Genomic DNA, 22,564 nt, shown 5'->3' on the forward strand with positions numbered 1-22,564 from the left:
ATTTTTTTTATGTTTTTCCTTTCCCATTTTCCCAGCCCCTGGCTTTTCCTTGTGGAGGCAAACGGGGCTTCATTTTGCGTGACTTAGTTTGTAGCTACTATTAGCTGAAGAACTCTGTTGCTGTAATTAAAATTGATGATGCAGATTTTCAGAGCCTGTAGAGGGAGTGCACGAGTACAGCATCCTTTTGATGTGTTGATGGACTGAAGGACTGGTAAATGGATATCTAGAATCTAGGAGGGCATTTCTCTCATTATTACAATTTAGGATGGTGACATTTTGACTGTAAGCTATTTAATAGTGTTTCTGTATTCATTAAGGGCAAAGTTCAACTTGCTGCAGACAGCTGGTGTATGGTCCTTTTATATAACACTTAAGCCTCATGATGAGGCTGGGGGAGGAAGGGCAGCTGTGGGCAGAGCAACTGTGCAGAAGAGCCTCTGGTCCCTCTGTACATCAGAGGAAGTTTCAAAGGAGCCTCTGAATACACTAGTTCAGACAGGCTCTTAGGGAAGTCAAGGATGCAAGCAAAGATTCACCAATACCTGTAGTTTGGAGCCTGAGTAACCCACAAGTAAGTTATCAAGATAAACTAAACTTCCCACAGACATTCGTTAATATGAGAGCGGTTGTGCTGAAGTCTCGGAGTTTGTCTGGGTAGTGCAGGACTGACTTTTCTCCCCCAGTTTCCTGCAAGAGCATGATTATTTGGCCTTTGTTTACAGACAAAGAAATTTGATCCCAAAAACAATCAGAAAAGAGAAAGTGTTCAAAAGTATGTGTCTAACGGTTGTGTTACCACTGGGGCAGTTAACCAAATGTTATGCTGTTTCATTAAAAACAAAATTCACGTAGAAGTTAAATTAATATTGTAAATCCTTGCTTTGTGTTGTTCTTGTGAAAAAGGTCTAACAATGTTGTAAGTATGAATTTTTTAAATTTCATTTTCCCTACCTTACTATTTCCTCTGGATAGCAATTGTTAATAGTGTTGATATATTCCTGAAGAAGTGACCCAGGTTCTGCTTTTATTTCTTGAACCTTTTTAAGTCCACCAGTTGTTACAAAGAGACGACGTGCTTTACTGTCATGTGGTAACACCTACACACAGAAAAGTACATTAAAAAAAGAACATTTTCTTTTAAAGGAATCTCTGTGCTACTAGGCTCAAATATTGCTTATCTGTTTTTAATTCAGAGGACAGATAAAATGGAACACATCAGAGGTACAACATCTGTAATGACTACTGTATTTTAACACCCAGTTGTAGAGGAAAAAAATCATAAACCAGTCCTTTATTGTTATAACACAATTTAACATGTACTTTAATACATAACATATAAAAATACTGAATTTAATATTTATCTTTATGTAAATAATATTTCTTGAATTATTCCTACAGAGACAATACGATTGCGGAGATTAAATAGATAATAAAACCAGAACACTAATATGGAATAACAACAGCATCTGCTCCACTTAAACCAAGTTATTCAGGTCTTTTATGTCAATTCCCACAGTTTAATTGTAGAGCAGAATTTTATATCATTATAATGATCTAGTATAGATTAGTGCATGAAAACAATACTGAGAATTGTTGCAAGTGAACAATGCAGCCTTGAAGCATTACATGCTACTACTATTAAATTCCTAGATATTAAAATCCTGCAACACACTGTGTAGCCATGGAAGCCTTTTACAAACACACACACAAACACACAAAGCAAAAATGCGAAGTTTCTGCAGCCAAGGGGGACGAGAAGCAGAAATGATCAGACAATACATTCTGCGCTCCCCGAGTGATGCCAATATGCAGCTCCGTCCAGAGGGAGGGAGGGAGGGAGGGAGGGAGGGAAGGAAGTGGGGGCTGGGCCAGGCAAGGGAGAATGACAGCATGTAGTCCATAGGCCCACAGGGCTGCAAAAATATTAAAAAAAAAAAAAAAAGGGGGGGGGGGGGGGGGGGGGGAGAGAGAGAGAGAGAATGCAAGACGTCAGCTGCATCTACAACAAAACCAGATGGGTTTAAAACCAACTCTGACAGTTACATACTATGGGGGTAAAAGCATTTTGTAAGCCTTCACACTGGTCAGACAAATCAAGCTATAAATTTAACTGTATCTCAGCGTAAAACAAGAGTCTTGAAGGAGGAAGGGATTGCCTAAAAGGATGAAGGAAAAGAAGGATGAGATTTCTGCCATGCATATAAGCAAACAGCCTTCACTTCTCTGGTTCCTCTAGGCTGTACAAAATCAACAGACGGGTAAAGAAAAAACAGGGGAGCATAGAGACTTCTCCCTATTATATGCTCCACAGAAGTGTCAGGAACAACTGTGATCATTTCGTTGTGGGAACTGCAAAGACGGCTGTTTCCACCTATCTCCCAGAACAAGAACTGCCAAGAAGGAACTAGCAAGGAGACAGGATATGGCCCTTTCCCTGCCTTCCTCCTCCCCACTGTGACTCCCAGGCTGGATAAGACAGCAGAAAACTCTCTTGGAAGAGGCCCTAAAGACCTCTGAGACGCAGTCCCTTCCCCCAGTCCAAACTGAGACAGCATAGAATTGCACAGACCCTGAAAAGGATAATGCTAAAATGACACAGTCCAGCACTAAGAACGGATAGCATCTCACTCTGAAGCACAGCTCAGAAATAAGGCTTTTACTGTGCTATAAATAAGCCAACAGAAGTAATACAGCAGAACTCTAAGAATAGGAAATTCCCAAGCTATGGTACAGGAGAGAAAAATGCTTTTACTGCGGATAACTTAATTTTAAATGTATACTTCAGAAGAGCAAATGCCAGACAAGTATAGTTTGTTTAATATAATGTAGGAGAAGAAGAAAAATGAAACAAAACAAAACATCAGCTGACATGAAGGGTACAAAACCACTTCAACAGCAAACAACATTCAAACCTATACACTGGGTAACCAATTACTATGCACTCAGCTCCTTAATAGCTCCAGTCAGCACACAGAAGCAAAAGGCACTGGATTCTGAGCAAATCTCCAATCTTTGTACAGACTTAGCAAGAAGACAGGACAAACCTAAATGTGGCAATGTAATCAGGAATCTGCACTACAAACAGTAGTGCTTCCAGATCTGTGATAATCAGAACTGAATATCAAGAGTGTTCTACTTGGCCACTTCCAGAAAGAATATCTCACCAAGAGAGCCTGGTACCCGCTGCTAACAGATTACACTGCAGAGTATTGCACAAAAAGTCTATAGTTGAGCAGATTTCCAACAGCTGGTGAACACTGCAGACACTGGAAATCTCCTGATTAGTTAGCAATTACTTAAATAATTTGAAATATTTTTATAAAATTGTATCACTTTTTACATGCTGCGCTCAAATCAACAATGTAATTAATAACAAACAGTTTCAAATTTTGAGAGGGATGAGAAAAGATTTGGGATTTTTACACTTACTTAATTGAGACTTAAAATTAATGAGGATAAAAGTGGTGAAGCTTTTGTACTCTAGATTATTGTAAAATACCTGACTTAAGTCACTCCTGTACAGACAGCTTGTACTTTATCTAAAACAGATGTGACTGGGATTTATGTGATACACTGGCTCAGTGAAAATATTTGCACGTGAGTTAATATTCCACATAGTCTCAAGAGGCAAGGAAGAAAAAAACACCTTGCTTATAAGCAACTGTTTTCCCAGTCTTAGGATGAATTATGGCAGGTTCCAGATGAAACAGTATCCAGCTTTATCAGACAAAAGAATGTGATGCTCCAAACTACTTCTGCAGGGGATGCTTGAGGATCCTGAGAAAACAACTGAGACCTTTAGAGAGACTTCATCTTTTGAAAGATAGCTTCCTTGCTAAATGGAAAACAATTAACATATTAGTCATCAAGCAGAGCCTTTTCTTACCTTACTAAACTGCCCAACAATATGTTTCATAATATTGGGAGGGGCATCATGCAGCAATGGTTCAAGTGCTGGAAGATACGTGCATTTCTGAAGGATGTTCTTTAAGGCTTTTTTAGTCTATTGAAATGCAAAATAAAATTTCTCTAGTAAGATGTCAATGAAAACAACAAGAATTCATGTTATATATCACTGAATTCTGATCAAAAAAGCAAATTGATCAGAATTCTCAAAGAGCATTTTCTGAATAAAAATTATGATATCTATCAGGTCACTTAATGAAGAATCAATTTTCTACTTAGATTTATTAAACCTCAAAACCTACAGTGCATCATATTCTTATTATGTTATCTATGGTCAAAGCAATGGCAATTTTCCTTTGACTAAAATGGAAGCAGTAGTAGACCCTTTAAATAAATTGTACTGTAATATAATAAGAAAGCTAAATCAAAACACATTTTGAAAGATTGTATTTTAGAAGTGGCTTACTAGCAAAGTGCACTACCATCCAGGCAGGGAGGGAAAGAGAGAGTGAAACAGCTGTACATCAGTGCTTAGTTGAAAACAGACTCAATGCTGACTGCTACAAGCAGTAATGACCTTCTTGGGTAGGTTTATAGGTACAGCTAATTTGTCCTTGATATTTTGGTGACCACTGAAAATGACTATACAAAAGTTATTTTACAGATCTGGAACATTATACTTCAGTAGAATGTACAGAAGCATAGTACAAAATGGGAGACCATATCCTGTCGTATTACACTCTTCAGTTGGTTCACTTACTGTTGCTCAAAAATAAACTTCACCAAACTGCAACTCTACTAGCTCCCACACAAGGAAGGCCCTAAACACAAACAGTTGCATGTTTTCAAGAGCTTTGAGTATTTGTTACAGTTTTACTATAATAATAAAAATGTAAGCAAATCTACTACAAGGACTACAGTATTTTGCACAAGAGCTTATACTTCAAAAAAAAAAAGTAGATAATTAGAAATCAGTCACTCACAAGAAATTACAGCATTTATGGGTGTATGCAACTCTGATCTAAACTGGGAAGAAAATGAGGGACTAGACTGCTGTGATTGTAACATATGATTTGGTATGCACCATATGCACACCCATTAGGACCAGCCAGTCCTAATTAATGACACACAGCCTTCGGCCACCCTACACCCAGGAAATCTGTGACTCAATGAACATCAATCAAAGCACATACCATTTAGTAGTTTTTAAGCACTTATACCTGTTGATTACAATAAATATCTCATACTGCAGATACTACAAATATACTTGCTTTCATTTGAAGATCTTCTGAACTGCGTGTGTCCATATACATAGCAAGCAGTGTGGGTAGCACGTTCGCTACTGCAACAGCACGTGCATGCTCAGGAGTATGTCTTCCAACCTGTCCCAAGGCCCAAGCAGCTGCTGCCTTAATATGATCTTCATGTTCTTCTATCAAGCAGGCACACAGTGGTGGTATTCCCTGTAGCATTAATCAAAAGCACACAACCTTTACAAATCTACGCCAGGGAAGGACAACTTGAAACTGATACAGATTGTTAGAAAATGTTTCTCTATTTACACTCTTCTAAAATAAGCTATAAGAGAACGCATGCTAGTGGTGTCATATTTTTACAACATCATGACTAGCAAGAATTTTGAATAAATCTTAATAAATCTAGTTAAAGAAAGAGAAAAACAGATTCAATGTTCTAAGTCAGAAGGCAGTCTGAGCTAACACACAAATTTAAGGGATAAAAGGAATACATGACACAATTCAGGCTGTACTAAGAGTAAAGGCTTCAGTTTTGTCAGACTGAAAAGAAAAGAATTTGAGTGTTTATGAATCTATGAAAGCAGCTTAAGACCAGAAGGGCTGAATCACTGAGTCTTTCTTTTTTTTTATCCACAGCACTAAATTTCAACTTATCAACCTCTTCCTGAGTCCAGTAGTTCATGTTTGACTCATCCAATGACTTCCAGAAAGGTTTCAATTCTTGATTTGAAGACATCAACAGATGGAGAATACCTCACTCACATCCAGCTATTACTGAAGTTCTTCTGGTTCAGGGTCACAGTCTTTATCCTTTCCCCACAGGATTATGGAGCTACTTAGTAGCTGGTATTTTATGCCAGGGTACTTCAATAGGAATCATTTCATGCTACTTCAGGTAAGGCAAGGCTACTAAACCCCTAACTAGAAAACATTTTTCTCCATCCCATGGATCATTTTTTAGTCTTTTCTGCATACTCTTCGGGGTTTTTTCAAGATCCTTTTCAAATACAGACAACAGAACTATATGCACTAGTACTACAGATAGATTAACTTCTCTTTTCTAATAATGCTTCATCTTCCACTCTTTAATATCACAAAGGACTGAATTGTCTTTTTTTTTTTTTTGCCACTGCACTGCAATAGAAGACCACAATGAAGTGTTTGTCCAGTATGACCCCAAAAATCATTTTTCAAAATTCATCCTTTCCAGGATACAGTAACATGGAATGGAGCTATCACTTTACATCATAACATCATAGATGTGTAACTGCATGGGGTTATGCCACAGTGCACTTCTTTCAAATGGTTCCAGTTTACCAAGCCATGTCCTCACCACTATGTACCATTCCACAAGCTTAGTTTCCCCTGAAAGAAATTTTTTTTAAGTGGTTTTTGGGTTTATTTGGGTTTCTTTTGTGGATCATTCATTAAAATATTTAATTTCATGAGAGTTTGCACAGATTCCTACAAAATCTCTCACTGTGCTCCCATTCAGTTACGGTAGCAAACATTATTACTCTTCAAAAATTTATCACTTGGGTGCTTCCTCATGAAGCATGAGGAATTCCTCATGAATCCTGGATTCATCCCACCTAACGTCAAGCATTCAACAGCAGGAGCATATTTGCTCTAGGCATCCCTGAAAGTGGAGAGACGGAGACACATCCAGGGAAGAAGGGCATCCAGAGAGGGCAAGGAAAAAGTATCTATTTCTTTAGTTTTCAAATGCAGAAGAGCATTTTTTTGATCACTCCTACCCTCCCTGCATGCTTACTGATGTTACGTTGTAGCAATTTCCATTTTTTAACTTGCATTCCTACTAGAAGACATTTCTGTTCCTCTGTTTTTATTGTTTTGTTGTTTCCACTCATACAGTATATTTTAAATGACTGACACAGTGTGAAAATGGGCCAACAATGCTCAGTGAAATTACTTCCTCCCTCCTCTCATTAGTTAGCATTATTCACATCAGAGTATTATGTCAGGCACTAATTTCACCTATTGTGAATATTGCAAATTCTTTCCCTTCTATATCATTGCCCAGCAGAATTTATTTAAACCCGAAAATGTATAGCTTATCTCCTTTGAAATGTCACTTGCACAACTGAATCAAACCATACTACATTAGAAACTGAGGTCTTTTCAAGTCTGAAGATTCCTGTTGCAAGACTACTCTAGCAGTACTAGCAGAGTCATGCTAGTGCAATGAAGAACGTGCCATTAAACATTCTTGTTTCAAAAAGGGTTTTGATGTAGCCACAAGTATTCATTTTAAGAGGAAACAGACCATAGAAATTCACTGACTTATTTTCTGTACCCATGCAATTGCAGCACAGAAAAATCATGTACCATAATACAAATGGATGTTCACAAACTAATCCAGGACATTTTATAAAAGGTTCAACTTCATAAAGACACACGTTGATCAGGTTACCACATAATTTCAGCCACAGCAAGCAGCAATATTAGGAGAACGTGCATTCATCAACAGCAAGTATATAATTCTGTCACAAAATACATTCTCCTCCTATGTTAATTTGTATCTCTTTCTCAGAATACCACTGAAGAGTTATAGGAAGACAACAAAGTGATAGCTAACCTTGGAGACAATCACTGCCATTGACAGGTTCTCCGAATGAGCTGCTACGTAACCAAGCATCATGATGCCAGGCAGTCTGACAGTCCCTCTGCAGCTGCCAATACAATCAATCACAGCAGCAACTCCACCTGCATTTACTATAAGCTGTGAAAGCTGAAAAGATAAACGGAAGAGATTAGATACTGTGAAGTATCAACAGGCATAAAGCACTACATCAGAAAAGTCTTTCAGTGTATTGCTCCTGATTTACAAAATAAAGCTGGAATAAGAGTGATGTATCATACAGACTGTTGGGCACTAAGTGCAGCATGAAGTTCTCAGGAATGAAGCTGTTTTGCTACTCTGTTTTTGATTGACTTTACTGCAAGGAAATCAGGACTCTGAATTCTTGATGCTGTACAGCATGGAATGACATATTCTCAACACCATTAGCATACACCAAAGAATCATGCAAATGACAGCCTAATACATGAATGCCCTTGAAGATGCACCTACTGAGCCAGATAGTCTTTCATACTAGTGCCCACTCATTCCCAAGCCAACATCATATGTTCCATGCAGGGACAGAGGGAAAGGCCCACTCCTCCTCTCACCTGCATTCTAGATAACCTCTGCAGCATAAAAGTCTTTGTGGATCCCCCTATTGAGGCATGAAGCCAAAGACAACTGTCATGGATGCGCAAAACCGACTTGGACTACACCATTCTGCCATGTTAGGGTATTCTGAGGGAGGTGTCCAGGGAACACACTAGATGGGCAATGGAGTTTGCCCCAGAACGCCAAACTATATAGCCTTGCTTATAAATGATAATCATGTCCACAGTCTATGATGCTTGCTGTGTGTATCAAGCTATGCAACATGTTTCTTTCGAAAAGGTATCACTTCTCACATCACTTGAAGGACAGCAGTAGTGTATGTATGATATCAACAATGCATAGAAATTAAAATAACTTCATATTATGATTATTTTCTTCTATCTTATTAGGTATATCACATTTTTCCCAGATTCCAAAGCAAAAGAAACACGTTAAGTCAAAATCAAATGAACAAAACTGAGGCATGTGGATTTCCAATCCAATTGATTTATATGAATGTCCTGGTTTCAGAAGAAAATTAACTCTACCCCAGCCGAAACCAGGACAATAAACATAAAATCCACTGTTGCCTTAGAGCCTTTAAAAGGGGACTGTTTTCTTCATTAAACAGCTAGATGAAATTTAAAGTTATTACTTAGGAAAAACTGTCCACATGATTGCGAACTGCAGCCAGTGAGGACCAAGTCCTACGTCTGGGCACAGCCCTGTACACAGAGCTCCTGCACAGACACACTCCCTGGTGCTGTGACCCTCAGGCCCCGCTGCAAGTCCCCCAGATCCTGACCTTCACATGAATTTTACTGCATATGCAGATACAGAGCTGAGATCCAAAAGCCACAACGCTCACATGACTGACACAGCCAACTCCTCTAGAAATATCGTTTGCCAATCTGTCTCTGCTGCAACGTGTTGCTTGAATAGAGTTGCTCAGAGATGGACAGAGATCACTGTCACTCTAAAGTGGAACGTGGTTTGTGTCTTCCCACTGGGAGTCACCAAGATACTTCCTACAGCTCCTTTGGAGAGCTGCTAGAATGGCCAATTCCCCTTGCATGGAGGATCCTGCGCTAGCAGCTCTTCTGACTTTACCTGCAGTCTTGTGAGTTTGGCCTCTGGCTTCCGACTCTAGTGCCCCCCTTTGATAATTATAATTTCTTCACTTTTTTGAGAAAGTGAAGTTGCATTGCTCATGAGGTGCAGAGAGAAAGCAGGAAATGTGACAAGACTGCAACCTTTAATCACCAACAGCTTAAAGACTAGCAGACTGAAGAAACAGCACAATATTCAAGTTTAAACAAACACTTCTCAATTGTTAAGCTAGTATCATGATTTTGAAATGACTGTGCTCAGCATTAGTGTGTTCCACAAATACATTGCTTGTATTTCATTCCAGAGTCATATTTACAGCCTTTTAATTATCTCTATGGTCTGACAGATTAACATAGTTACAATTATTTGTTTTTCCTATTTATTTTGTATTGACTTTGCCAAACATCCCCATCTTCCTGTATCAATTATTGGCAAAAACATTGCAAATGGTGAGACTCAAATTATGAACTCAAGCTAATAAAAGAAACTACCGTCAGTTTAATAATAACTAAGAGAACTTTTGCCCTTCATTGTCATTGGAAAAATAATTAAAATGTGATCCCAGCACCCCAGAAGATTTTTAGAAAAGACACACACCATCTATTATTGTTATAGGCTGATCTTGTCATTTATTAGCTGGTATCATGACTTCTGTGAGGCTTTTCTCATGATATTTTTAATATCTAGGACTGACAATACTGTCAGGCTAAAATTCCCTCTCTGCGAGATATCTTATGGAATAAAGTAGCTAGGTATGCATTATATGATTCCCACTTTCCTAACCAAATTCATATTCAATACACATCTCATAACTTCAGCAAGCATTTCCATATTTTTCCAGCGAACATGCCAAACAGCTATTTGCCTTCCATTTCAAAAAGCAAATGACAGAATAATCCTGTATTTTATTTAAAGTGTAAAATCTAATGATATGACCTTGTATTTGCATTTTCAAGGTTTTACCTCAGGCGTATGCTTTGCTATCTCTCTAATTAAAGTTGCACCATTTTTCTTGATGTATTCATCTGAGTCCTTCAGGCATGTGAGCACAACTGGGAAAATTTCTGCTTCAACCACCAACTCTGCAAGATCCACTGAATGCTTTGCTATTTGACTTAGAGCTGACAGCACCTGACGCTAGTAAATAAAAATTGTTATAAAATCAATAATATACAAACATCCCACAACATACACTCCTGCACACAAAAATCTATTGCATCAAGGAAAACAAAGCAGGATAGGGAAAACAATTACAGCTATTTTACAATTCACTGAGTCAATTCATGCACGAATATAATGGCACAGAACATTCGCTGGTTCCTGAATAAAAGTTTCTCCTTTGTTTTATCCCATTCAAGCTTGCTATGTATTAAAAAGGAAAAAATATATATACCATTTAAAACTGTAATTTAAAATTTAGTGAAATCTATAGAAAGTATCTTTATTTGCATAAGTTTGGTCTGTCAGACCTTGTATTAAAGAATTTTTATCTATTTGTTTCAAGTGGCATTTTTATGTTGTCTTCTGTTTCTGTTAAACAGAAAAATTATATTAAGAAACAAATTTTTTGTCAGTTAAACTCTAGTGGCTAAACCTTCGACAACAGCTATTTACATCAGACAGTACATTCTAAAATACAATAATACATTTAATATTAACTGGATTATAGTACGCATAGTACGCAAACCTTTTCTGTAACTGAATTTTGCAAATTTTATCTATTAAAAATATCTGTTGCATTCTTCATACAGTATATAATTGTAAAAAAAAAAAAAATCATACTATTCACTTTAAAGATTAGTTTAGCTGTTCCTCACAGAGCAGCAGTTTTTATCCAGTAGCTAAATCTGTGAATATGTTCACAACTCTTTGTCACTAACTATGTAGTTACATTTTGTTAGCGCCCAAAACAAGAGCTTCCTAAATAAATATGGACATCAGTGTCTCTGATTCAATGTCAAGTAATGATTGGTATAATGGAGATTAAAAAAATAATTTGTAAATGTACCTTCAGTTTAGCATCAGGGTTCAGGATCATCTGAGCTAAGTGAGCGATAGCTCCTGCATCCACTACTGTCTGTGCTAACTCTGGAGAATGCTTTGAAATATCACTGAGAGTTGAAGCAGCAATCCTTTTCAAAGCAATTTCTGGCTCCTGGATACAGAGCACTAAAAGAGGAACAGCTCCTGCATCCACCACAGCTTGTGACAGTTCTGTAGGTCCAAGGAAAGTAATTAAGTGAGTATGGGTGACTGACCCTTGTGCAAGCCATTTTTCACCCTGACAGATACAGCAAAGGAAAAAGGGGAGGGTGTAGTTCACTGTCTCGACATCTGCATTTCAAATCAGCCCTCCTGGTTTCATAAACCGTGTGGACCAATCCACAACTGAAAAGAATGCAGGTCAATAGATGGACCCCCATTTACATGCACACATTTGAGGTAGATTAGGCTGAAATGGTTTGTTATTCTGTTTTCTTTTTCTTTTTTTAAAGTAAGCAGATGTCAGCTGTTTAAACCCTGGCTATTCTACACTGATCAATAGGAAAGCATTTTATGCATGGCTAACAACAACACAGAAAGCCAAAGTACCAAAATTTTACCAACCACCTAATTAGAGAGCATTTTACCCTCTTTAAATGATAAGCAGATATTAGCATAGATCAAATGCCAAAAACAGAAATACAAAAAACATACATAAAAGATTTATCTTACATAAAAGATTGGAAAAATGGAACTTGCTGATCAAAGCTAGGTTTTGCTACCATACGTGGGACAAGACAGAATTTATACTTTAATGACATGAAAATGTTATCATACACAATTACACAAATGAGAAATATCATCAGTGGGATATTGTGTGTCTGAGATTAGTACAATATCCTTAACTAACTGCACCTTAAATAAAAAAGAAAAAAAAATCTGAGCATACGATTAGCTGACATGGACAAAAATTACACTATTAGAAATTCATTAGCTCTCTCCATGTATGCAGCATTAATCACAGTCCTAAAATAAGAATTACTGGATATCAGAAGAAAAATTTATACTATAACCAAGCTGTGCTATTTTGAAATAGTGTTGAAAAAGTGGTAAAAATCATGGGGGATTCAATAATCTATTAGGTTCTTAGTACAGTTTTGCTACACCTTATTATGCGTATCCATTATTATCTTTAACATTTATCTTGACTTACAGTACCATGGCAACATATGGCTGTTGTATTTCAAGACTCTAACTTAGCTTTTGATTTATAGTCCATCCATAAAGAGATTTTCATACTAAGAAAAATATTGCATACTTCATTAAATATACATAGACTAATATAGTTTTTCATGAAATCTAAGTCATGTCATCATTACGTTGTTAATATCCAAATAATGTTCCTGACCAGATTTGTTTTCAATTAGTGATGTATAGCTATACACTCCAATACATGTGATAAGTCAAATATTTACAGTCTGTTATTTTGTAATATTTTAAAGAAAGTATAAATATTACCTCACAAAATTATAATAATGCAGTAATTTTTAAACTAATACAAAATTACCCCTTCAAGATTCACTTTTCAAATAACTATTTGACTGAAAATGGAGAGTGTGCATCCTCCAAATACACGCAAATCGTAAGATTTCAACAAAACCCAAATGCTATATCTTCAGTTTTACAAATTTGAAATGAAATGTACCTGAAACGTATCTGAAAACAAACCTGAAAACTTAGCTAATCAATACAAGTGGTATAACCTACATTCAGCTTTTCATGGAAAAAGCCATACTTGATTTCTTCAAATTGTATTTTGATGCTGTACACTGACCAAGTGGTATACATCATGAACTACTGACCAACAGTCCAGATTAATCCATCCGTCTGTGCCTCAGAAGCAACTTGAGAGCAACCAATTCAATTGCCTACAGTCTGCTAAGAGATGCTAATATCAGGAAAATCATGTCAAGAAGGACAGGATACTACTAGAAGAATGGGTTTCTTTGATGCCTTATGAGCTGAAATCATGAAGTTCAAGTAGGGAGAGAAAGAGCAATACTTCAAGGTCACAGCTACACCCAGGCATGCAAAAGCAACCATAAAAGTTATTTTAAAAGAGCAAACTAAATCTGATTCAATTTTGATCAGTTCTTGCTGTTAGGAGTCTGACATCATTTAAATACTGACGGTGCCTGTTGGTCATGGTTAATTAAATGGTTGTTCTTTCAGTGGTGTTTATAAGCTTCATGGCTAATAACTTACCACACGTAGGGCTGGACCATGTGTCAAAAGACAGACAAGCAGTACATGGACTGTCAGAAAAACAGGAAAGCTGAGGCAGGGACAAAAGAAAATATAGATCTTCCCATCACATTCCCCTGCAAACTCAGCCCAAAACTACGATTCTAAGTATTAATGATTCTATGATAATTGTAATTCTTTTTTCTCAAAAAGAGGCTCAATTAACCTTCCCACTTGGTAGAACATCTTTAATTCAGACTACACACCAAAGGATTCATGAAATGTTGCTATCCAATTACAAAACACAGACTGAGCTGAAAAAAAATGAAGGCTGAGAAAGAGTTAAAGGAGAAAATACAGTTGTCAAGAAGAAATTTTTAAAAATATTCAGTCAAAGAAATTAAAAGAGCTGGAACAAATTACAAAAAGACTTTTCTGAACAATATGCCAAGACTGCATTATAAGGGCAAAGACAAGACCAATAGCTGAAGAAGAGAAAGACAGCAGAGAAAAACTAATTTATGAACTTCATTTAATTCCACAGGAAGTTATGAAAACCCTGGGCTTCGAACTTCAGTTTGGGGTACAACTCAAGGAACCTGTCCAATTACATGATGATAAAGTAGGACTCCTCCCTACGTGAGTGAACGTAGGAAATGTTATTCTACGTATGCTCAGAGACAAGAGAACGAAGACTCAAAACCCACCATAAATTAGTTGCTTTTGTCCAGAACGGTATGAGGCAGATTTTAGCAAATGGAGATACTGCAGACATGAAGACAGACTGACACGGAGGTAGAAAAAAGACTGATAAAGAAAGACTTCGGAGTTTAAGATGTTACCAGTTCAACTAAAAGTTGTAGTAGAGTTGTACTGATTTGTCTCAATACAAGAGTACTCATCAGGGACTAAGAAATTAATTCAAAGCAAGCTGAGGCCTAGTCATGCGTTTATGTGATCAGGAAGAGTGGAAAGTGAACGAAGAGGAGTCAGTAAGATGCTGACTACATACCCATTGAACTCAGTGGGAAGTCTTACAGGATTCATCTAACCTGGTTTAAGTTGTTACTAAAAAAAATCCATACTAACATTAACATGTTGGCAATAATAGTATGGATAAAAAAAAAAAGATTAGGGAGAAAAGATGAAGGTGAGAAAGTGAATGTGCAGGTAGTCCCCAGAGGAGGAAAATCAGCTCTGAACAAATGCCATATTCACATAGTGGAGCAGCAGCAAAACCTTCTTTGCTTGGAAGCAAATGCAAGTTTCAGTCCAGACCAGGGTTCTCAAACAGACCCTGCTGTGGTGGCAGGTGTATCCACAGGAAATAACAGGTTTTGACCAAAACAACCACCCATACTATATTTTTCTGAGGACTGTGTGATCATGTAACAGCCACAGAGGAAGACTCTAATCCCCACAAGTAGCCCAAGGGCTGCACTTCAAAATCACACGTTTATGCAGACCGCTAAGGTGAGAAAGTGAATGTGCAGGTAGTCCCCAGAGGAGGAAAATCAGCTCTGAACAAATGCCATATTCACATAGTGGAGCAGCAGCAAAACCTTCTTTGCTTGGAAGCAAATGCAAGTTTCAGTCCAGACCAGGGTTCTCAAACAGACCCTGCTGTGGTGGCAGGTGTATCCACAGGAAATAACAGGTTTTGACCAAAACAACCACCCATACTATATTTTTCTGAGGACTGTGTGATCATGTAACAGCCACAGAGGAAGACTCTAATCCCCACAAGTAGCCCAAGGGCTGCACTTCAAAATCACACGTTTATGCAGACCGCTACAACCACAGTGCTAAAGATTCCACTGGAACCAGTGGGAAAACCTTTCATCAGGAGAAGGATGGAGGTCATTAATTACAGGGCAAGCTTAGACCCTGGAATAAGACAAAGTTACTGCTAGACTCAAATCACTGAAGAGCTGAGCAACCTGGTCTAACCTTGTAGCTGACCCTGCTTTGAGCAGGAAGATAGACTAGAGACCTCCTAAGGTCCCTTCCAAGCTGAGCTATCCTATGATCCTAAGGGTACCACTGTATGACAGAAAATAAGCATAACTGCACTCTCAGCAATATACTTGAGTATAAATAGTGTTGTTTATTTTTGTTTTCCTACCAATTTACAATATGCTGAAGCAGGTAGGAGACAATTAATAAATTTTTATGTAAGCAAAGCAAATGGAAAGCTAAGTTATTTGCATATCTCGAACATAAGAATTTTGCATTTTAAAAGTAACTGAATATGGCATAAGTAAAAATTTACAAAATACTTTTCATAAACCTGATGGTATTTTGATGGTATTTGAAACACTTTACACTTCTTTTCAAACACAAATAGTAGAAACAATGAATGGCAAAATTACAGCATACTGATCTGTATACTTTGGAGTAAGATCAGCGTCTGAAATTCAGCTCAAAGGGATCTTCAAGAAAGAGCAGAACTGCAAGAGCTGTTCCTAAATTTTGGAATCTGACCTGGCAAGATTTCTAGTGTCTTCAAATCTCATGAGACATCTGTCTTGACCTAAAATCTCACAGGCCTTCCGGAGACATCTGTTCACAGAAGAACTGCATTTTAAGAGATCGTTGTATGAAGACAGTAGGGAACTTGCTAATCAGAGAATGTTTTCATCAGGAAAAAAAAAAAGAAGTCTTGATTTCTCAGAATGGAAGCCTTTTCATGGGAACATACACCGCAGATCCTAGAGAGCAGCTTTACCAGGTCATGGATGGAATTTCTGATTAAAAGCAGGGAGACCCTCCCATTGCAAACAGTTATCGCCGAATGCTGGGAGCCTTTGCTTGCATTGAGGGAGACAGAGGTTCACATCCTGCCTAAGACAGATCGGGACTTTAATCCGTCTCCCACATACATCCCAGACATATGCCCTAATTATTGAACTTCTCTTGCTGGGGCAAATAAGCCTCCCTACCCCCCAGTCTTTTCAGGAGAGAAAAAAAAATCTTGTCTTAATGTTGTCCCAGTTTGGAACTGAAACAACTTTTGAAACTGAAAAACCTTTCGTGGGTGGGGAAAACCATTTCACACCCAACTCTATTTTTAGAGTTTAATCTGCAATATGTGTCCACAGACAGTCAATGACAGAAAATAATAACGGCCAGATTTTGTCAACACAAGCATGTGAGTCTAATCCAGAGTTTCTTGAACAGTAAACACCAGATGTTGGTAAGAACAGGTCCATCTATCTTTGTATCCCATCTCCAACAATATCCTGTTGCAAAGGCATGCTTGTAGGAGTGTAAGAAACATACCACGCACAGTGATCTTTCTTCAGTAGAACTCCTCTACTTTCAGTAATCATTTTAGAGACTTCCTGTGACTGTGTTATAGAGGAAGGTAAATCCCCCAAGTTGGCTGTAGCTGGGCAGAGGAAGAACAATTTTTTTCATGTTGTTTTGGTTTGGTTTGGGGTTTTTTGGGGTTTTTTTAACTGATTACATCTAGGGATCTGTCCATGTCCTGATGCTTGCAGCTTGGTAGCACTTGCAATTTCAACCTAATTTCTGAAAAAGCTGTTCTTATTGCTGGCATAAATTGACACAAGACATGCACCCATTCACTGTCAGTGAATAAATAATTCATAACCATGGAATAAAAATTTGTACAAGGAGTTTGTTGCCTTCACTACCCCCACATCATCTCCATCTTTGCAGACAATGCCATCACAGAGTGAACTGGATCACCCTAAAGATCAGCCAGCATTCATGCAGTGAATAGCATGAAGGGCAATCAAAGTGAGTCAATATTGATTTACTGACATAACAAAACTACAGAAATGTTTATGTTAAGAGTAACACAGACACACACTTACACTACACACATTTATACAAAGGAACACTTTCAAATGACACTTAAACAAATATCTTTCAGATGGAAGCAACAATTATTTTCCACCAAGGGTGGGATTCAGACCCGGTGACCAAAGGATAAAAGATCTTTAGCACACAGAGGTGCCCCAAGAATGAACTTGTTCCCCAGAAAAAGCAGTCCGTTAGGAAGGTGCTGACAACCTTGGAGTCTGTTCCAGTAAGTTAACCCTCTCTCTAAGTGGTAAGGGGAAATCCCCCATGCCTTCTGCAATCCAACACTCCATATTGATTAAAAAAAGAAAGAAGATCACTTCCAAATTCAGTCTATGCACATTTTAAAGCCAAAACCAAACATAAATGCATGAGTTAATGTTATGATCCTAGAATAAGTTTAACTTCAAACAATATGAACACAAGCCATTTCTCCCACTCTTTCCAGCCAGCAGTTTCTTACCTCAGTTCTTTGATTCATAGCTCTAAACTTTTACTGGAACTATATAAATAGCTGGTAAAAGAATTATCAACCACGTGGATCAACTTTTAAATAGGAACGTGACACTGCCAGTGAGTTATACAACTGCTTGTGAGACAGCAGTGAACTGCTCGATATCAGATTCCTAGGATCTATTCCTGACTCTCAGAGAAGAGTGTGGTCTACTGGCTAATGATAACATAGTCAGCGCAATGAATTTGGCACATTTATCCTGCAGGCACTGCTGCAAGCTGAATGAAACCTGGTTCTGCCCAGGCTCCTCCATTTTGCTATGTATATAAAATAAGAACTAATGTTGAGCAAAAGAAACTTTGTTCCACAGTAACAGTTACACAATACATAAAGATTCTGAAATCTCTTCATGAAGGAGAATAAAACAGAGTGTCCCTTCCCGGCCATGGGCCCAATGCATCTCCTCTTAGAGCACCTCTCATAACTGGGCACCGCAGGTGTCAGATATGCCAGTTTCCCACAAAAGGTACAGCATTGTCAGATTGGTATAGTTAGAGTAGGTTTTTATTCCAAAATTAAATTTTTATAACAGTAGAGAAGAAAAAGCATATTGTTCTATTTATGAACATTACAATAATGCAATTTATTGTAACTCTTACATAGCATTAAGCTGAAAGATAACACATGTGAAACTTGTTACCTGAATTGTGTCGGGCAATATACCCAAGTGCCCAAGATGCAGCTTCTTTGACTCCAGGGTCAAAATCTTCCAAGCAAATCACAAGCATTTCCAGTGCTCCACACTGAACTATTGCCTGAGCTAGCTGTGGAGAATGTTTACCAACTGCTCTTAGCACAAATGCAGCTGCTTTCTTGTAGAAACGCTATACAAATCAGAAAGAAAGAAAAAAAAGCTTTTACTAACATTAAATAGTTCAAAGCATAATACAGTACAGACATGCATAAATTAAACTTTTTTAGTAGCAGCAATATCTCATACAGATCCAAATCAGGACCACCAGACATCACACAATGAACCTTACAGTCCTTCTTTGAGACAGCTCATTATCTAAAATTTGCAGTAAGTGCATAAACAAACAGAAAAAAATGAGAGGGCTGAGAGGATATGGGGAAAAGATAATAGTCTAGATAAGTCTGTTTGTTTAAGTGAGTAGTGAATGATAAGAGCTGCAAAAACAATAGCTCTTAACATATTTAACCAGATTACACAGGTTATGCAGGGCAACCTCCTAAAATAATTCTACCCATCTGTGACACTTGCAAGGTTTCACAATTTCTAACGTATATACCCTCACAACATCTCTATGAGAAAAACATTGTTTGCATTTACAAACAGGAAACAGAGGCACAGAGAACTAGATCCAACAAAATGGTTTAGGATCTGAATCCTGAAATGTCTAAATACTGCCTAAGCCCACAGTTAAGATCCTGAAAACCCATCCCACCAAACACCCACACTGGATGACCCTCAGTTTTGACCAGGCAGCCTGTGATTCTATTCCTGCATGTGTCCAGAAACAGCTCACTTTTGACAGGACTAAACAGCTTGGCATCTCTGTTACAAGTTCAAGCGAAATCCAAGCACTTGTCTCAGTTCTACCCATCTCCCTCAGTGCTGGACCAAACACATGTTTTGAGCATATATATGGCATACGATGCTGCACATATCACGGGGTTCCACGTGAATTACGGTGGTGGTTGTGATTTCTTCTAAAAGCAGAGTTAAAGTTTTCCCCAAAAAAGTCATATTTCAGTCTCCTCCTGCAGTTTCATAGCTATCATTGGGACGTGGAAGCTGAAGATTAAATTTCTTCCCCTGCCTTGCAGTTTCAAAATCTAGAGCCCAGTTAAAGCACTCTGGCCACAGACAACTGTGTTGGGAGAAAGACAGTTCAACTCCCTCTTGAAGCCACTATGCAGCAATGAGTGCAAGATTCATTGGGACACAAATAATCGACTGCTACATCCACGTGCCCGAAGTATGCTTTCCAGCCTGGCACTTGACAGATCAGCCCTACAGACTAGCTCTAGAAGGCTCTCTGTCTGTGTGCCTGCTGGCTTTAATCTCGTTCCAGGATGCTTGATTCTCCCCTCCTCTGCACAGGGAGCCCGGGCACTTCACAGTGCTCGATTCCTAATGTCAAGGTACCCAAAACTTAAAACAACACAAAGCCCACATCCCTTTTGGATCAAGTCCAGAGAAACAACGAACCACGTGAGTGCTTTTGTGCATCCTGTGAGGTTCCCAAACACCTTTGAAAGTCTGATCTAAAGCACTAAGGTATGGCAACAGGGGAGCATCTGCAATGGCTCCACAGGAAGCAAAAGGGACGCAGGCCCACTCCCTGGCCCTGAAGGGAAGTGACACAGCATACCACGTCCACCCACCTAAACGCCTCTTCCCTCAAAGCGCAACGGCCTCATCTATACTACTGGAAACTGTCCCCACCTTGTGCTATCTCCTAAACCATGTCCAGGCATTGCCGAGTAGTTTGATGGTTGGCATTGGCTAAAACCAACATTAACAATTAAAGAGCACAGTCATCTTCCAGTGCTCAAACACATGCCTTGACCCTGCTTAGTTTACCAGTACTGATATAATTCCTTGATGCCGAAAATCCAGTCTTCTAAGTTAAGGCCTACAAGCAGGTATATTAAACATAATTTACAAGCAAAGCATTAAACATCATTTAGGGGGAACAGAATTAAAGGGAAATAGTACAGACAAATGGTCAAACACCTAGCTAATGCAAGTTACTCTAAGTTTTGCTGAACTCAATGGAGCTATAGTTGTTTACACCAGTCTATGTCTGTGCAAATATGGGTATGTTATTTCTGTTAAGTAATTCTGTTCCTGGCAAAGAAAAACACTTCTTTGTTTTTATTATTCAAAACACATTTATTTACAAACAAACCGTATTCACAGGCACAGTCAGAACACACTGTAAAACTGTGTTTTGCTCAGTTTAATTGACAAAACATTGATCTGGGATGTGACCCTGTAACTGTTCTCCATAAATCAGTAGAATCAATACTTATTGTGTGCTCAAAGAATCTCCTCCTTAAATATAGATGTTGATACATGAAGAGTGGAATGGAAACATATCTCGGTTGGGTTTTTTTGCCTATGGGAAGTAACAAACTGCATGCATTGCTAAACTCTGCATGAACTGGATAATGAGTTTCCTTCACCTGCCCTCAGTCACCAAGGCATAGTAGGCTTTCCATGACCTCACACTAATCTTGCTGCTGCCCCAAGTGATTCTGAATTACAGCCATCTCGATGTAATGACAGAATGGGCAGTAACATGGAAGAGATAAATCAGAGTACTCAAGCTAATTTAGTGAGGGCTTTGAGTTGTAGCAGGGGGATAGTGTCCAAACCAAAATAGGGGATAGTTTTGGTCCCCTTCTTCCCTTAAAAATAGAAATAAAATAACAAAAACAGTTATAAACTTGTCTAACTAAAACCTTAACTTTCTTTCCATACTATACCAGTTTCTTTAGCTTTTCTTTTTTTAAGATTAATTGTATAGGCAATGACCTATATGCACAAAAAAAAATACGAGTACTTACATTTATGTTTTCCTGAAAAGACTGAAAATGAAAATATATAGTTTTCCAAATTATATTTCCATTGAAATCCTACTTCTCCTAAATCTAATAAATCAAAACTGCAACCTAAGTATGGCTGTGATATCAATGTACTTAACTTCCAGCTGTCTCTTTCTTTTTCCAGTTATTAGGAACCTTATTTGAAAGTATTTCTGTTAATCTAGGTTAGGATCACTGGAAAATCAAAGCTGGAATATACGCAAAACCTGAAGAAAAATTGCAAGAAGGGAGAAAGAGACCACCAGATTTATTTGCATTGCAATTGTGACTACACGTTTGTTTGTTTTTGACAAATATGAAGATGAAAACCTTTCAGTATATTTTCCTGTGTCAGTGGTTTGATATTTCTCATGCTACAGATTTCCAAAAGGCTATGTTTGGAGATATTAAATATTTCATTACAGAAGTTCAGGTTTTTTATATGTATTTTACAAGTGGCTGGTATTGTCCACAAATTGTAGTCAATTATCACTACAGCTTTCAAATTGTCTCATTTCAAAAGAGAGACCTTTTACAAAGCATCACTCAACATTTTAAAAACATAACAGTGCTCTGAATATATTTCCTATCGTGCACTAAAAGGTAAGATGATATTTTAAAGTCAAGCTGATTTGAAGTCAAACTTAGGCACACAGTACACATTGATCTCTCAGGGGTTCAAACATACATGCTGTCTCTGACTTCAGTACATTTATTGCTGTATTAGAATAACAGCACATAGCTGATACAGAAAGATTTCCCTTGCCCTGTGCAATAGAAAAAAAAAAATGATTACTTAAGAAAACAATGATGCCTTACATTCTGCTCAGACAATGAACACACAAGCTGTGGAAGAATGTCTCCCTTCACGACGGCCTCTGCCAGGTCATCGTTATAATTGGCAAGTCTCCCAAGAGCCAAAGCAGCAGTCTGTTGAATAGTTGGGACGACATCCAGCAAAAGAGGTCTCAGCAAAGACATTACACC

General features: G+C 38.0%; 1 protein-coding gene across 1 annotated transcript in view; it reads right to left on the reverse strand.

Annotated features, from left to right (window-relative positions):
- Window positions 1-22,564, reverse strand: part of SPAG6 (sperm associated antigen 6) — a 26,960-nt gene extending 4,396 nt beyond the window's left edge. Inside the window, exons 1-8 of the mRNA XM_019471005.1 lie at window positions 22,397-22,564; window positions 18,663-18,846; window positions 11,459-11,664; window positions 10,414-10,587; window positions 7,765-7,917; window positions 5,181-5,372; window positions 3,890-4,006; window positions 955-1,100 (exon numbers count right to left, since the gene is read on the reverse strand). Coding sequence (XP_019326550.1) covers window positions 955-1,100; window positions 3,890-4,006; window positions 5,181-5,372; window positions 7,765-7,917; window positions 10,414-10,587; window positions 11,459-11,664; window positions 18,663-18,846; window positions 22,397-22,558 — 1,334 coding nt within the window. The 5' untranslated portion in view covers window positions 22,559-22,564. The remainder of the gene's footprint in view (window positions 1-954; window positions 1,101-3,889; window positions 4,007-5,180; window positions 5,373-7,764; window positions 7,918-10,413; window positions 10,588-11,458; window positions 11,665-18,662; window positions 18,847-22,396) is intronic.

The sequence above is a fragment of the Aptenodytes forsteri genome, unplaced genomic scaffold, assembly GCF_000699145.1.
Source record: "Aptenodytes forsteri isolate BGI_AS27 unplaced genomic scaffold, ASM69914v1 Scaffold336, whole genome shotgun sequence".
NCBI classification, from domain to species: Eukaryota; Metazoa; Chordata; class Aves; order Sphenisciformes; family Spheniscidae; genus Aptenodytes; species Aptenodytes forsteri.